The sequence below is a fragment of the Aedes albopictus genome, chromosome 1 (genome assembly GCF_035046485.1).
Source record: "Aedes albopictus strain Foshan chromosome 1, AalbF5, whole genome shotgun sequence".
Lineage (NCBI taxonomy): Eukaryota > Metazoa > Arthropoda > Insecta > Diptera > Culicidae > Aedes > Aedes albopictus.
This window is the reverse complement of record NC_085136.1, coordinates 62,774,076-62,789,438: the sequence shown is the minus strand read 5'-3', so window position 1 is coordinate 62,789,438 and position 15,363 is coordinate 62,774,076. Positions and strand designations below refer to the sequence as shown.

Sequence of the window (15,363 nt, the reverse complement as noted above, 5' to 3'; positions counted from 1 at the left end):
TTTACGTGATTATCATGTACGTCAGTCTTCTGCGGGAAAAGTTGGCCTGGTGAAACGTTTATGTCGATTGGAAATGGAGGAAAATGGGAACGTCGAAGAGCATATAATCGAGACGGATTCATTATTTGATAAGCTTGCGGAGGTAGGTTGTGAAATATCAGAAGAAATGAAATGTAGTTTCATCATGGCGAGCCTTCCTGAATCCTACGATAGTTTTGTCACTATGGTGGAGGGATTCGCTGGCAAATTCTCGGAGAAAACGGTAAAGGCTAAACTTCTGAACGAGTTTTACAAACGTCAGCACAAAGTTTCGGTCCAGGAGGAGGAAGCGATGAAAGCTGCAGTGCCGAGAGGAAGAAAACCGTTCGGTTTGGAATCGGATCGTCGCGAAGAACGGCGTGTTTGTTTTGAGTGTGGCAAGCCAGGACATATAAGGCAGAATTGCTACATTTATCTCTCGAGACTAGCTGAAGAACAAGGAGTCCATCGCGAAAGCCCTGTTGACAAGAATAATGCGAAGATTGCTACACAAAAAGAGGAGAATCAGTCCAGGTCTGTTTGTTTTTCTGCAATGGAGGAGTTATGTGGTGGTGGTGGATGGATTGTTGATTCAGGCGCATCGCACCATATGACAGCTGATCCGTCATTTTTCGATCGATTCCAATACAAAGACTCTAAACTTTGCTTGGCCGACGGAAAGGAGATGGATGTTGTCGGAGTTGGAGAAGGACATTTCACTGGTTTTGACCTGAGAGAGAGGAGACAGCTCGCTTCGATTGCGTGCTACTTAATGTCAAGGAGGACCTGTCACAAACTGTCACCGCGAACCGAGCTGAAAATCGCACATTGCTGGTGTGGAATGGCCAAATATCCAAAGTATCTTATTAAAATTTCGCTCCGGTTGTTGAAATTAAAAAAGATAAAATGATGATGGTCAGTTTTCCTCAACCAGCGCAACGAATCCATTTATTTTCCATGCTCTGTCGCAGCAAACTCAATATGCAAAACAGTTTTGACCAATAATCAATTTTCAAACCATTGTGCGGCGCACAAAATTGTAAAAAGAAGTAAGAAGAAGAAATGTAAACATCGGCGCCGTCAGTGAGCTGTCTCCTCTCTCTCAGGTTTTGACAATGATGGGAATGTGGTTGATGTGAAGTTGACAAATGTTCTTTTTGTTCCGGGTCTTCAGCACAGTCTGATTTCTGTGAAACGTATTGTTGAGTCTGGAGCGCGAGTAGATTCACTGCAGAAAAGTGCTGCATTCTGAATGCGGACAAGATTGTTTTGATTGCAAACGTTGTAAGTGAAGTATACCGTCTGTAGATGTATATGTTTGGAACTGCAAACATCGAGGAGGAGTGTTAGAGTGTGAGTGATGTTGCGATGTTTTCAGTAGCGGATACTTGACATGATCTGTTTTCGAAAGAATGTATTCGAATATCTGTGTTAATGTTTTTAAGTTGATGATGTAATAAATAGATGAGTTCGTAAGTGAAAGTTCACAAGACGTGTTTTATTTTGCTCTGCTTTCACGGAAGAACTCCCACATGCTGAAAAAGGCTGACACAAATTTCGATTTTCTCCTATGTCAACCCCCCTCATCCCCTAGGAAACATTTTGACGAAGGGCACAAATAAATAAGTCAAGAAATTTTTAAATTTTAAATCCGATTAGTTCAGCGATTTTGCTTAATGGTTTGGGTATTTTTTTTATCAAACACATTTATTATTTATCACCTTCCAATAGGCTCCTAAAATGAAGAATATTTTCCCGATTTTGTTGTATAATACGAAGAAGCATGCTATTCTGATATCAATAGACTTTTTTTCGAACTTAAACAATGTCAGAATTGTTAATAAACTCGAAAATAAAATAATCGTAAACAGTTTCTGTTTGACATTCGTGGTCAACCTTGACGTTACGAAAGTGGACCGACGGGTTGCAAAAGAAATCACATTGGCTCACTTTTGACAACAAATGTTCCTGTTTGACATACACGGTAAACAAAATTTATTCAAAATTGAGTGCTAAACAAGGAGAGTTTGAAAAATTATTAAATTTTCCAAAAAGTTATTTTATGGGCTTTCCCTGATAGGAATACATGAAAAACGAGTAAATATGTCATATTAAACAATGCTTGATCGATTTATGCAAAAATTGAGATACGCCTTTAGGAGCCTATTGAGGAGTCAACGAGCACTGTGACAAAAGAAGCGAATGAAATATGTTTCATTCTATAGTATTCTCAGGATTCGGGAACACTTTGGCTTACGTCGGCGTGAAAATCTTGAGTACATATTCGACGAGAAAGGCACTAGGTGGATTGAAACGGGTTTTTGTTATGATATTTGTTGTTTTGCAGCGTATGACAGACATGTTTATAACATAAAAAATACTGGTTCCATTATTTAGTTATTACGCCAAAATAACATATTTCATAATGCTGTCTATATTTTCGTCTACTCGGGTCCCCTTTTTCAGTAGCTATGTGGAGTGGTGTGCAGTTCATTGAGTTTAAGCCATCGATGCTAGCGTTACGGGTCTTCAGAAGTTCAACAATAAACGAATTACCATGTGCGACAGCCAGCTGAAGAGGAGCAATGCGATCCTTAGTTATTGCATTGATATCGACTGATGGATTTTCAATGAGCAGTTTGGCTACCTCTGTGTGATTTTCTAGCAAGGCTAAGTGCAGGGCCGTGTTGTTATCGCTATCCACAGCATTTAAGTCTAGTTTTAGGTGTGCTGCATGGTTCATCAGGAGCCTAACAATTTCTATATAGTTGAAGCAGGCCGCAAGATGGAGTGCCGTTCGCCCGTACTCATCTTGAGCATTTCCGTTAATCTGGTTGGTTTGTATTAGAATGTCAGCAATTTCTAGAAAGCCAAAATTCGCGGCCAGATGTAGTGCAGTAAGCTTACTGTAGGACTCAGCGTTTACATCAGCATTGTGACTCAATAGAAGGCTTACTATTTTTGCATGGTTATGGTAAACAATCCATTCAGCACTCCTGTGGCTATCGTTGTAATTTTCTTTATTTCTTACGAAATCTGCCATCGGGTTTATCTCAGTGTTAGGAATTATATAGGAATCCGTACCACAATCATCGAGAAGATATTGCAAAAGCCCAAAAGAATCAACAGAAACGGCCAGATGAAGAATTGTACCATAATCATCAATGTGAATATTCTGATAGGCATTGTAGTTTAAGCTTTTCGTCACATTGACACATACTGCCTCACAAGCCCAAAAAATAATTTTCGGGGTTTGCTCACAAATCTTACCTAATGCAGCCAAACATTTAGTGTGCGCTTCTTCAGACATTTCTTCGATTAACCGGAAGAAAAGCTTTCGTACACCTACCTGTTTCCTAAGAATGTGATATAAAACAGGCTTGCAGCACTCAATATAATCGCACAAATACTTTGCGGTGAAGTACTCCGCAAATGATAAATGCACAAAGCGCACGGTCTTTCCGCTAGTATTGATCAGCAGTGACTTGTCATTTCCATTTTCGACTCGTTTTAAAAAATTTTCGTACTTATTTCCATGCTTCTCTCGGACGATATCGTCCAGTTCTTTAATATTAAGCTCATTTATGGCCGCCAGTTGGTGTTCCAGTGTGTCTTCATCAAATATTGGTTTAAATTCTCCATCCAATTTATCCTTGCATGTGGTGTATGCATCCAAATAGAATTTCTTCCTTAATTTCATGCAAAAGGATTTCTCTACGAATCGCTCGTACAACTTTACTTCACTGAACTCTGTAGTTGTTATATATGTTTCGCCGTCAGTCTCATTATCTGTTAGTAGACATTCTTCAACTTTTTCAATGTAAACTTCAGCCAACATTCTCACCATCAATGGTACCCCGGTGACATCATATTGGGGACGTTTTATGCCGAAATGAAATGTTTTCAGCAATTGATTGGCAAACTTACGAAACTTCGCCATTGTTGTTGCATTCTTCGTCGAAACGTCCCAAAACTTTTGCAAAAAGTCCAGCTGATCTTTATTAGAAAACGGGACCAAATTGACAGTCCGAATTTCTGATGAAAGCTGTTTAAGCTGTTGCTGTACGTGTTTGCGTCCACTGATCATCAACTGAGTACGATCCATTGATAGCAGTTGCTTGAGAACAGCAATCATCTTACTGTGTTCGGCAGATGGAACTTCATCAAATCCGTCCAGAAAAAACAGAATTCGACTGTTCGTGTTCTGCGTATGTTCTCTAATCACGGTGCAACTTTGCTCAGAAAGCGATCCTTTGAAGACTTGCAGCGCTTGTTCCAAACTGATTTGATCATTCGCCATTTCCTGTAGTTTTTTTTTGAGTTCTTTCAAATAAATCATGTAGAAGTCAGTTGAATGGTAGGCTTGTTGCATTGCGAATGAAACATGTTGCATAAACGTAGTCTTTCCCATGCCGGGCCCTGCAATGAGGACTAAACAGTTTTTTCTGTGAAACTCCTTTATCAGCCATTCGGGAAACTCTTCGTCAGATACTCTCACTGAGTTTTCACAGTCTATTTCTCGAGGCACATAATATTGCTTCAAAATACCCGGTTGTGAAATGTGGGATTCGAAATCGTTGAGAATTTCTTTTATGCATTCTTCCGCTTTTTCAGAGCCTAGGGAGACCATCATATTTGATGGCGAGCTTACCATATTTGGCTCATACCACTTTTTAAATGTCTGATCAAATTTATACATCGGTTGATCAAGCTGGCTGCTAGTGAATTGGCCCAAGCTGTGCGGAGGTACTGTTTTTCTGAGCCACAATCGTAACTCGTTCTTAACGGCACTCTCTAAAACGTTGGGTTGGTTAACACACATGGTGAAATTGTCAAAAAAATCCTTCAACTCCGTTTCTCCAATAAATTCGGGAAGTTCTGTATTTCTGGAATTTTTCGCATCCAAAAGACCCGCTACATTGTCACATTTCAAGGTATCAAGGTTTTTTCCGAGTAAGCAGCTAAGCTCTTCTTTCATCCTTTTCATGGCCGGTGATTCGCTATTTGCTAGCAGGAACTCTTTGGAAAAACACATTTTTTTGCCATCCCTGACCAAAATTTTGCGAACGACAGTTTTATAATCCGACAAAATTTTATTCCGATTTTTGTCATTCCCTTCGGTTGCATTAGGGGAGAACAGATTCCCTATCGCATCCAATAAATTGTAGAAATTCTTGTTCGCATCACGAATTAGCTTGTTATTTGTTTCGCTCTTATCAATTTTCAGTCGAAACTTTCTGTACTCACCGCCAAGCGAGGACAAGTCTACCATTTCATTAACTTTTCCAGGAATTATTTCCAAATATTCACTGTTACGAATCGATTCCTCGTCCAGGTTTTTATTGGTGAATAAAAAGTATTGCTTGTTGCCCTTGATTCGACGCGCTACTTCAATGTATGACCTCGCATATTTAAACAGATCAAAATCATTTCCGAGCAATCTCTCATCTGAAGGCACGAGTGCTTTGGTCAAAATCTTACCAGGATTCGTAGGATCCGTGTGTTTGGATTGAAAAAGCCACGTTTCGTTCAAATCCTCCACGTACACGGCGACGTCATCGAACTTTCCCGCCTCCGGCAACTCCGTGAACAGCTTAAACTTGTACCCCTTCAAAGCGACGCGCACGAAGAGCATGAATGCCAGATCCCGTTGGTATTTGTTACCGTGCTCTGCGATATTCTTACCGCTGATGTAATCCGAAGTGGATGCCGGGTCGAACTTTTCTGCTTTCATGATGCGAAATCTCTGATTTATCTTCAGGTATTGAAACTTTAATTGAACAGCGCAACAATCCGCCCAACCGAACCGATTGCCGATGAATAACTCTTTTTGTTTCATACCATTGGAGCAATTGGAGTGGACGAACTCGAAAATCGTTATCTAATCTCATGTTGCAAAACGAGCAAAAACGGCAAAAACAGCTAAAAAATTATAGACACTATAGATTCCATAGACTCGCGGAGGCGAAGACAACTGTAGCCAAACGAGCATGACGTCACGATTTCAATAGCGATAATGCATCACGTGACGTCATATTTGCTCGGTACACTCTAAATTCACGCGTGCAACACACTAAAATCGTATAGCTCAACCATGTCTCCGCGAGTCTATGGAAACTATAGTGTCTATACTCAAAATGTGTGCTCTGATCAAGCACGGTCGGGACATTGTGACGCATTTTATTTTCATAGCATGACCAGCAGCGAAGCTGGGGTTTTGTGACCCCGGTGCGGAACCATATTGGCGTGGATCACGTCATGTGATTGTTTGTCAGATCGAGGTTACTTTTTGGTTCCATGGCTGGCCCAAACCTGGCGAATTCCGAGCCAACACTTCAACACTTCATTCAAGTGTTACACAGTTAATTTCCAAATTCGATCTCGGTAAGAACCTGGGACGGGACGTGACAGCTCATTGGTACAAACCTTCTAATACTTTTTGTTACTGTTCATACGGGGGTTGCTCTAGTGTTGCCAACACTTTTCATATGCAAATCAATCAAAACTTGTTGACTAGTTTTATTTAGCACTAGCTGACCCGGCAAACTTTGTATTGCCCCATTTCAATTGTGGATCTTTCAATACGACACTTTAAATTGGATTAGTTCTGATGGTTTTTAATATATTCTGTTCCGGAAGAATCTTTAGTGGAATTTCTGAAGGTGTTCCTGGTGAATTCCTCGAGGAATTGCTGGTAAATTACTGGTAAATCCTGGTGCAATTACTGGAGGAATCTCTTGAACCAATTTCTGGAGAAATCTCTGGAGGATTCCCTGGATTCTTGGAATAATTCGTGTATAAACTCCGGGAGGATGATTTTTTGGAGAAATTCCTGGATAAATTGCCGTTGTAATTTGTGAACGAATTATTGGATTAATTTCTGCAAGAATTCCTGAGGTAATTTCCGCAGGAATTCCTGGGGTAATTCCTGGTAGAATTTTAAAGGTATTCCTGGAGGATTCCCAGAATCAGATCCTCAAGAAATGCCTGGATGAATCCCTGGAGGAATGCCTATGAAAATCCCTGGGGGAACTCGTGGAGGAATGCCTGGAGATATTCCCAAAAGAATTTCTGGAGGAATTCCAAGAACTTTCCCAAGAAGATTCCCTAGAGAATCTCCCGAAAAAATGCCTGGAGATATGTCTGTGCAAATTCCTGGAGGAATATCTAGAGAAATTCATTGAGAAATTTTCAGAGGAACTTCTGGAGGAAATTCTCGAGGATTTTCTTGAAGAGAAACTTTCAGGTAGAATCCTGGGGGGAATCCTTTAAAGAATTTCGAGGAATCCCTTATGGAATTTCTGCAGGAATTTCATGAGGTATTTCTAAAAAAATACCTGGAGGAATCACTGGAGGAGTCCTTGAGAATTCTCTAACGAAATTCCTGGAAGAATCCCTGCAGAAATTCCATTAGGAATTTCCAGAGGAATTTCTGGAGGAATTCCTGGAAAAATTCTTGGTGGAATATCTGTATGAACTATTGGAGGAATCATTCGAAGAATTCCTGAAAGAATCTTCAGAGAAATCCCTAAAGAAATTTCTGGTAAATACCTGTACCAATTCCTGAAGGAATTCCTGGAGGAGATTCTGGTGGGATTCCTGGAGGGATCCCTTGAAGCAATTCCTGGAGAAATCTCTAGAGGAATCCTTAGAGGAATACCTGAGGGAGAAATTTCTGTAAAATCCCTCAAGGAAACCCTGGAAAAATTCCCGGAGGAATCCCTGGAAAAACTTCTGGAGGAATTACTGAAGAAATTCTTGAAACAATTTCAAAAAGGAATCCCTGGAGGATTTTCTGGATCAATTGCTGGATTAATTCTTGAGGAAATTCCTGGAGGCATTCTTGTTTGGCAATCCTTGAGGAAATGCCTGGATGAAATCCAGAATTCCTGAGCAAAATTCTGCAGGAATTCCTGAGTTAATATCTGCAGGAATTCCTGGGGTAATTCCTGGTGGAATTCTTAAAGGTATTCCTGTAGGAGTCCCAGAATTGAAGGAATGCCCGGATGAATCACTGGAGCATTCTCTATTGAAATCGCTGGGTGAATGCCTGGAGGTATTTCTAAAATAATTGTTGGAAGAATTCCTAAAATAATTTGTGAAGGAATTCCTTAAAGAGTTTGTGGAGGAACTCCTGAAGGAATGCCTGGAGGAGCTCCTGAAGGAATTCCAGTAGACATACCTGAGATAATTTCTGGAGGATTCTCTACAGAAATCCCTAGAGAAATTTCTGGTGGATTTTATTGAAGAATCACTGGAGAACTTCCAGGAATAATCCCTGGCGGAATTCTTGAACAAATCCCTGAAAGAACTCCTGGAGGAGTTCCTGGATGAGCCCCTGGTGGAATCTCTAGAGAAATTGCTCGAGGTATATCTAGAGAAATAACTGGAGGAATTTCTAGAGGAATCTCTAGCGAACTTTATAGAGGAATTCCTGGACAAATCCCTGTAGGATTTTTTAGACAGATCCCTGAAGGAAAGCAAAGAAGAATCCTGGAACATTTCCTGAAGAATTTCTGCTAGACATTCCTGTAGAAATACTGCGAATTTCAGATGGATTAATTGGAGCAATCTCTAGTAAAATACTGGAAGACAATACCTGCAGAAATACTTTAAAGGATCTCTGGTTAAACTCTCGAAGGAAACCGCGAAAACAGCACTGGAACAATCACTGAAGGAACATCAAAAGATATTTCAATCCCCACTTGAGGACAAATCCCCAAAGAAATGTCTTGTGGAATCCCTAGATGCATTCTTGAAGGAATCTCTGGGAAAATCCAGTCATTTTGTTCTTCAAAACTGCAATCCAGATTTGCATATTTAAATATCGGGCGATCATGTCATCTCAAGTTAGGCCCCCTGGCCCCTCCAGAAAAAAAAAACCATCCGGTTTGTCCGGTTCGTAGTAATCCCCAGAAACCTGCCGGTTGGTGGCAGCCCTCTCAAGCCAGCTGAATTTCTCGGTCGGTGGATGCTCCGCGTCCCGATATCGTTTTACTTGTCCTTGCTTGCTGATATATAGGTCTGCACCATGGTAGTAATATTTTACAGGCTGAATTGTGAAGTGCCGAAATATGCAGACCACCATCAAAACTGGCGTACTCCTATTTCGTGAAGATTTTCATTATTATCAACGCTCTATGACCTAAGCCGAAAAAAATAGTGTCTTACCTGCTCTTACTGACGCCTTTGCCTGAACAATCATGTCGAATCTGTAGTTCTCCCCCAGAGGTAATCGGATTCCGATGCCAAAATAGCCTTGCATGATCGCTTACAATGTTGACATATCTGTTTAGAAGCATTCACTTGTACTTCCCGGCAAACGCCGTGCTGCCTGCCTACTGTGTTTTTAGACATCCAGTTCCATAGCGAAGTGCCCCGCAAGGTCATTTGTATGGGAGCCCCCCGTTCCAGAGACCGGAGAGGTCCCGCACCAAGCTAAGAACTTTCCCCGGTCCCAAAAATACCCACACACAAAATTTCACACTGGTCGGTTCAGTAGTTTCCGAATCCATAGCGGTCAGACAGACAGACAGACAGACAGACAGACAGACGGAAATTCATTTTTATATATATAGATTCTACTTCAAAGAATGAGTTTGAAAACAATCTGATCTTCCTCGTTTGGATCTCACACACAGACTTCCATCCCTTGCCGGAAAACCTTCGGATTCTTCGAAAATTAGTAAAAATGAAGCCCAGAATGATACACATCACTGCGCCCACAATGTATCGTTTTGCACTTCATTTCACCATGTCAAGTTCCGGATAAAAACAGCACAGAAAGTGAGAAAAACGATTAATGTTGTTAGTTATTAATTATCAATCATACGAGGTTTAAAAACCCGTGACTACTAGCAACACGGCTAACTCAGCAACAGAGTGCCCTCTTGTAAACGAACGTAACGCGGCGCAACGCTGCTTTTGTCAAATCGACCAATCAGAAGTGGTCTTTTTTGACAGGAAAATGCTTTCGTATTTGCACTAGCACCTGACGGGTACCGTCCCAGGTAAGAACGAATAACGAACTCAATCGGTAAAGGTTATTTTAACTGAAATGTCGTTAAAATTTGACACCTTATCAAAAATAACTTGTCAAAAATAACGAAATTTGGTAGTTTACATTCATTACTGATTATCGGCAAACTTTTTTTGCCACAGCATCTGTCAAAAGTGAAAACGAAACGTGTTGCCGGTTGCCATCTTCGAAAAAAGACAGGAAGTGCCCTAGTGGACAGAAGAGCTGTCAAATAGGTTAAGTGGTTAAGAATAAACAGTCAAAATTTGAGAAATTTTGATGCACTCTATGAAAAGTTACAGCATGTTGAACTTTTTTGTGAGTGGGTGTGAGTGAATAGCTCAGGCGTATTACAAGATAGTACCATACTTTCTTTGGCAAAGCTGTAGTACTAGAAAAGATCTACCACACAACGTGAACTATCATCCAATTAGTTGGCAATTTGGCCGATAGAGGCGCTATGTAGAAGTGGTTGCTATGTACACTCGCCAGTAGAAGCACTCATAAGTTATCACAAGCGATATCTCAAGATCTACTTTATTTGGAACAATGCTGTTCAGTAGGTCAAAAACAATCATTTCACCGTTAGGTGGCGTTAGTCATCAAGTAAAGCTTCAAACTCCGCTATCTCGAGATCCAGAGCAGATAGAAAAGTGCCGTCTTTCGGCAAAGCTCTTCGGGAAGTCAAGAGCAATCTGGTGATTAAACAATTAGTTGGTGATTTCGACGCTATGTGGCGCTAGTTGTTGAGTAAAATTTCAGACTTCTCTATCTAGGGATCCAGAGCGATAGAAAAGTGTCATCTTCGACAAAGTTGTTCAGTAGGTAAAAAACAATCTGGTGATTCAACAATTAGTTGGTGATTGCACCGCTAGATGGTGCAAGTTGGCACGTATAGTTTCAAACTTTGCTATCTCGGTACCCAGAGCAGATAGAAGAGTGTCATTAGATACGTTGTTGTAAATGTATACTAAAGAATTCCAACGTACGCAGAGTTTTCAAGCAAAAAGGAATCTACGATTTTATCGGCTACGCAGTCTTTTAATTTGTAAAAACGAAGTAGATTTAATCCGAATGCGTATAATTCGTTGCAAAACTAAACAAACCAAATCATTCATGTACCAACAACAACCTGACAAGACAGTTACAGTTAGATGAATCATAGGACCAAAAACGAAAAATTAATTACCCCTAGAGATGACGAAAAAACCCCAGTGTTTAAACGTCGGGCACATAATAAATCGCGTAGAGTAGTGGAAGAAACGCGTCTATTATCAGTTCGGTTGAGATAACAAGTGATGTTAATTTATGTGCTTTGCTTTTCATGTTCTTCGCAGCCTACTACATCTCTCCTTACCTTTAAATAGATTTAAATTTATTTCTGGAGCTCGATTTGAATAGGTCGTATGTGCTTTTGTCGATTAAAAATTCGATCACTTGGATTCGCTTATTATAGCGAAAACCGTTGAAATTGAGCAAAGTTTATACATACAGCAGAATCCTCACAAAACAGGCTTTCTGTTCCATCATTAAAAGATTGCAATATATCTGCCATATTGCTACAATGGCTAAAATAAACTGATCGAATTTTATATCGACAAAAGCACATACGACCTATTCAAATCGAGCTCCAGATTTATATGATACATGAAAACATGTACAATATAAAAAGTTTAGGCTGTCTTCCAGTTTCAGTTTAGCTGTGGTGTCAAATACATCTGTATATTCACATAATATTTGTCACCTGATCTACGTTTTGCTATTGTTGAACAACAGAATATCCTGAATATTCAGGTCTCTGAAGTCAGTTTCACTTAATAAGTGTTTACCGAATACTCGGAAACGCAGTTGCGCAAAAACTGGAGAGTTACATATCAAATGATACGAAGTTCCATAATCGGATTCACAGCTATCACATGCAAATGAATCAGCTTGCTGGATATTCGCCATGTGATAGCTGAGTCAGGAGTGGCCAGTTAATGCTTTCACCAGAATGTTGCAATGGGGCACGTTCGGTGTAGTACTAGATTTGTAGTAATGAGCTGAATTTTAGTATGGTGAGAAGGTCCATTCTCCGTTTCTGCAATGAAATGGCGCAAAAAGCGTGGGTATTATGATTCCTTGCCTAATTTGATGCTGTTTGAGCAAAACTTTGGATAACTATGTTGTTTATGTTGCAAGAAATGGAGAAAACAACAACACTGTTTCCCAAAGTTTTGCTCAAACAGCATCAAATTAGGCAAGGAATCATAATACCCACGCTTTTTGCACCATTTCATTGCAGAAACGGAGAATTGACCTTCTCACCATACTAAAATTCAGCTCATTACTACAAATCTAGTACTTCACCGATCTGTCCTATTCTGCTTTTCCAGAATTGTAAGATACTTCGCCACCCTTGGAGATGGCTCAGAATATGGTTTGACGACATAACTCCAAACTATTCCAGCATTGTCTGTGTTGAGTGGGAGCCCAGGTGTGAATCTGAAGCTTAACCCAACACTTCGATATCGCAATAGCTGGCTCAGGGCCAATGAAGTCAAGTGATGCTCCAGTGCGAGCTAACTCATCAGCCAATTCATTTCCAACGATGGAAGAATGGCCAGGTATCCATACAAGGTGAACAGCGTTTGCTGAATTCAGCTCCTCGATTTGAGTTTGTCAAGCGATAACTATCTTCGACCTGGAGTTGGCCGAAGCAAGTGCTTCAATAGTAGCCTGGCTATCTGAATAGAAGTATATTACTTTTCCCATTACGTGCTGCTGAAGTGCTGATTGCACTCCGCACATAAGAGCAAAGATTTCGGCCTGATCTGTGGCAGTGCGTGCAAGTGAGTAAGACTGCTACAGCCTTGGCTCACGAGAATGAACAACAGCACCTGCTAGACCTTCGAGAAGGGAACCATCAGTGTAACATACGATGCCGTCTGAAATACTTCTCTCCAGATAACCAGATGTCCACTCTTCCCGGGAAGGGAATTTCGTAGAAAATGTCCTATGAGGGAAATTACAATCAATTGTAAGATCACTTGGAGCAAGGACAATTTTGTCCCAATTCACTAAAAGTGGAAACAACGAGGTGTGTGTTGATGTGCGGCTCACAGGAGTTTCCTCTAGTAGACCGAGTACCCGTAACCGGTAAGTGCAAGAAAGGGCTTCTTGTTTGAGATGAATGTGTAGTGGAGCAACGTCAAAGAGAACTTCGAGCGCTGCCGTGGGAGTTGAAGAGAACGCTTCAGACATCGCCATTAAGCACATCCTTTGGAGATGGCCTAACTTTGATTGGACCGTTCTCATTTCGCCCTTTTGCCACCACACAAGACATCCATAAGCCAATATTGGCCGAACAACAGTTGTGTAGATCCAATTGATATACTTGGGTTTTAGACCCCAAGTTGTACCAAAGGTTCGCCGGCAAGACCATACAAGCTTTCTTGATTCTGAACTCAATGTGAGGTGTCCAGGAAAGCTTGGAATCAAGAATAACTCCAACGTACTTTACCTGTTCAGTCCCATCGATTTCAGAATCAAAGAGACGAAAAGGTCGAACACCATTACGGTTTCGCTTTTCCGTGAAAAGAACAATAAATGTTCTACTCGGATTTACCGAAAGGCCATATTGGCGACACCAACCCTCAACTACCTGAAGAGCGTTTTGCATCAGGTCGAAAAGGGTGCTGATGCACATACCGACTAACAATGTTAGGTAGTCGTCGGCAAAACCATAAGTAGGAAAACCGCTTTTATTGAGATGCCTCAATAGCGTATCTGCTACGAGATTCCACAAAAGTGATGACAAAACTTCCCCTTGGGGGCATCCACAAACACTCAATTTCCTAATCCCTGCTAGACGCAATGTCGAGAACAGATATCGGTTTTTAAGCATTTGATGAATCCAATTGGAAATCATTGAACATATAACATGACTCCGTGCGGCTTCCAACTCTTTCTACATTGTTTCTTGAGTTTCGCCAGATCAGAGTTCCACCAAGGGGTTCCTCTTGTGATCTTCACAGACCGTAGAGGGCATGCTTCTTCAAAAGCTTCCATTATGAAGGTCGCTGTAGTATCAACAGCATCATCTAAAACACTCGGAGTGTCAATGGATGGTAAGGGCCCATATAGCCGAGGCGGTAAACGCACGGGTATTCAGCATGACCATGCTGAGGGTGACGGGTTCGATTCCCGGTCGGTCCAGTATCTTTTCGTAAAGAAAATTTCCTTGACTTCCTTGGGCATAGAGTATCTTCGTGCCTGCCACACGATATACGCATACAAAATGGTCATTGGCAGAGGAAGCTCTCAGTTAATAACTGTGGAAGTGCTCATAGAACACTAAGCTGAGAAGCAGGCTTTGTCCCAATGAGGACGTTACGCCAAGAAGAGTGAGAGAGAGAGAGAGAAAGTCAATGGATGGTGAGTGTTAAAAACTACAAGTAGCCACACTTCTTTTAGCAGTTGAAGCGCTTAGTTCCAGATCAGCTCAAGCTAAAATATATTTCATATTAGAAAATTTCAACAAATCTGAACGTATATACTCACAATTTGGTGTGGGCTTATAGAATTTAGGTTAGGTTCAGTGTAGGCTCAATTCCGTCTTGGAAAGTAGTAGTTACTGAAATTACAAATCAATTTAGCAATCTTATGCATATTTACGGAATAATCTGACCAAGCTCACTCGTTATAGATAACTAATTTAGGTAAATTACTTTTTATAATTTCCTTTCGCATGAATCGATTGTGATGATTCACCTAGTGAGGGTCAACATTAGTTAATGAATTTTATAATTACTTAGACAATAAACGGGCTTACACTTCACTATCGCTCGAAATTCACTTAGATAAGGGATAGTTTAATGGGTATATAATGTAGAAATTCACGGTTTTTCGATATCTAAATAGTAATTATAATGCACATTCACTTCACCATGCTTTCAGGGCTCGCATTCATCTGAGGTTTCGTTATCGGTTTTGTTTTGATCTTGCGATGCTATAGAAACTGCAGGTATCGCATTGTCACGTCGGTTGGTGTGAGTGGTTCTCGCAGGGCCGAAGTATGAGACCTTCAGCGTTGCCAGTTAGCTTAGGAACATTCCCGCCCCCGTAAGACTGCGTGTTCGGAGCTGTTTTACAAGGTTCTTGAACATCAAGCAGGGCCAACTTACAAACTAGCCTTCTCATGAAACCCGAACATGTTTGTACTGTGGCCCGTCGTACACGTCCGTCGGCACCTGGCGTGTCCAGCTGTTTCGTTTAGTACCTTCCGCTACAAGTACTAAGTCTCCCACCTCGATGGGTTTGGTATCGCTGAACCACTTTGTGCGCCG

At 40.9% G+C, this 15,363-nt stretch overlaps 2 protein-coding genes across 2 annotated transcripts in view; one reads left to right on the top strand and one right to left on the bottom strand.

Moving 5' to 3' along the window:
• Positions 1–15,363, top strand: part of LOC109401938 (AF4/FMR2 family member lilli) — a 601,758-nt gene that overhangs the window by 141,910 nt on the left and 444,485 nt on the right.
• On the bottom strand, positions 626–6,496 carry LOC134284969 (uncharacterized). Its single transcript, XM_062844652.1, has 2 exons — positions 1,133–6,496; positions 626–748 (listed from the first exon to the last, which is right to left on the bottom strand). Exon 1 carries the CDS (start codon positions 5,855–5,857, stop codon positions 2,408–2,410), a length of 3,450 nt encoding a protein of 1,149 aa, XP_062700636.1. The 5' UTR covers positions 5,858–6,496; the 3' UTR covers positions 626–748; positions 1,133–2,407.

Bases quoted from the DNA above. Each gene is read 5' to 3' on its own strand.
- LOC134284969 (XM_062844652.1), bottom strand. From the start codon at position 5,857: ATGAAACAAAAAGAGTTATTCATCGGCAATCGGTTCGGTTGGGCGGAT.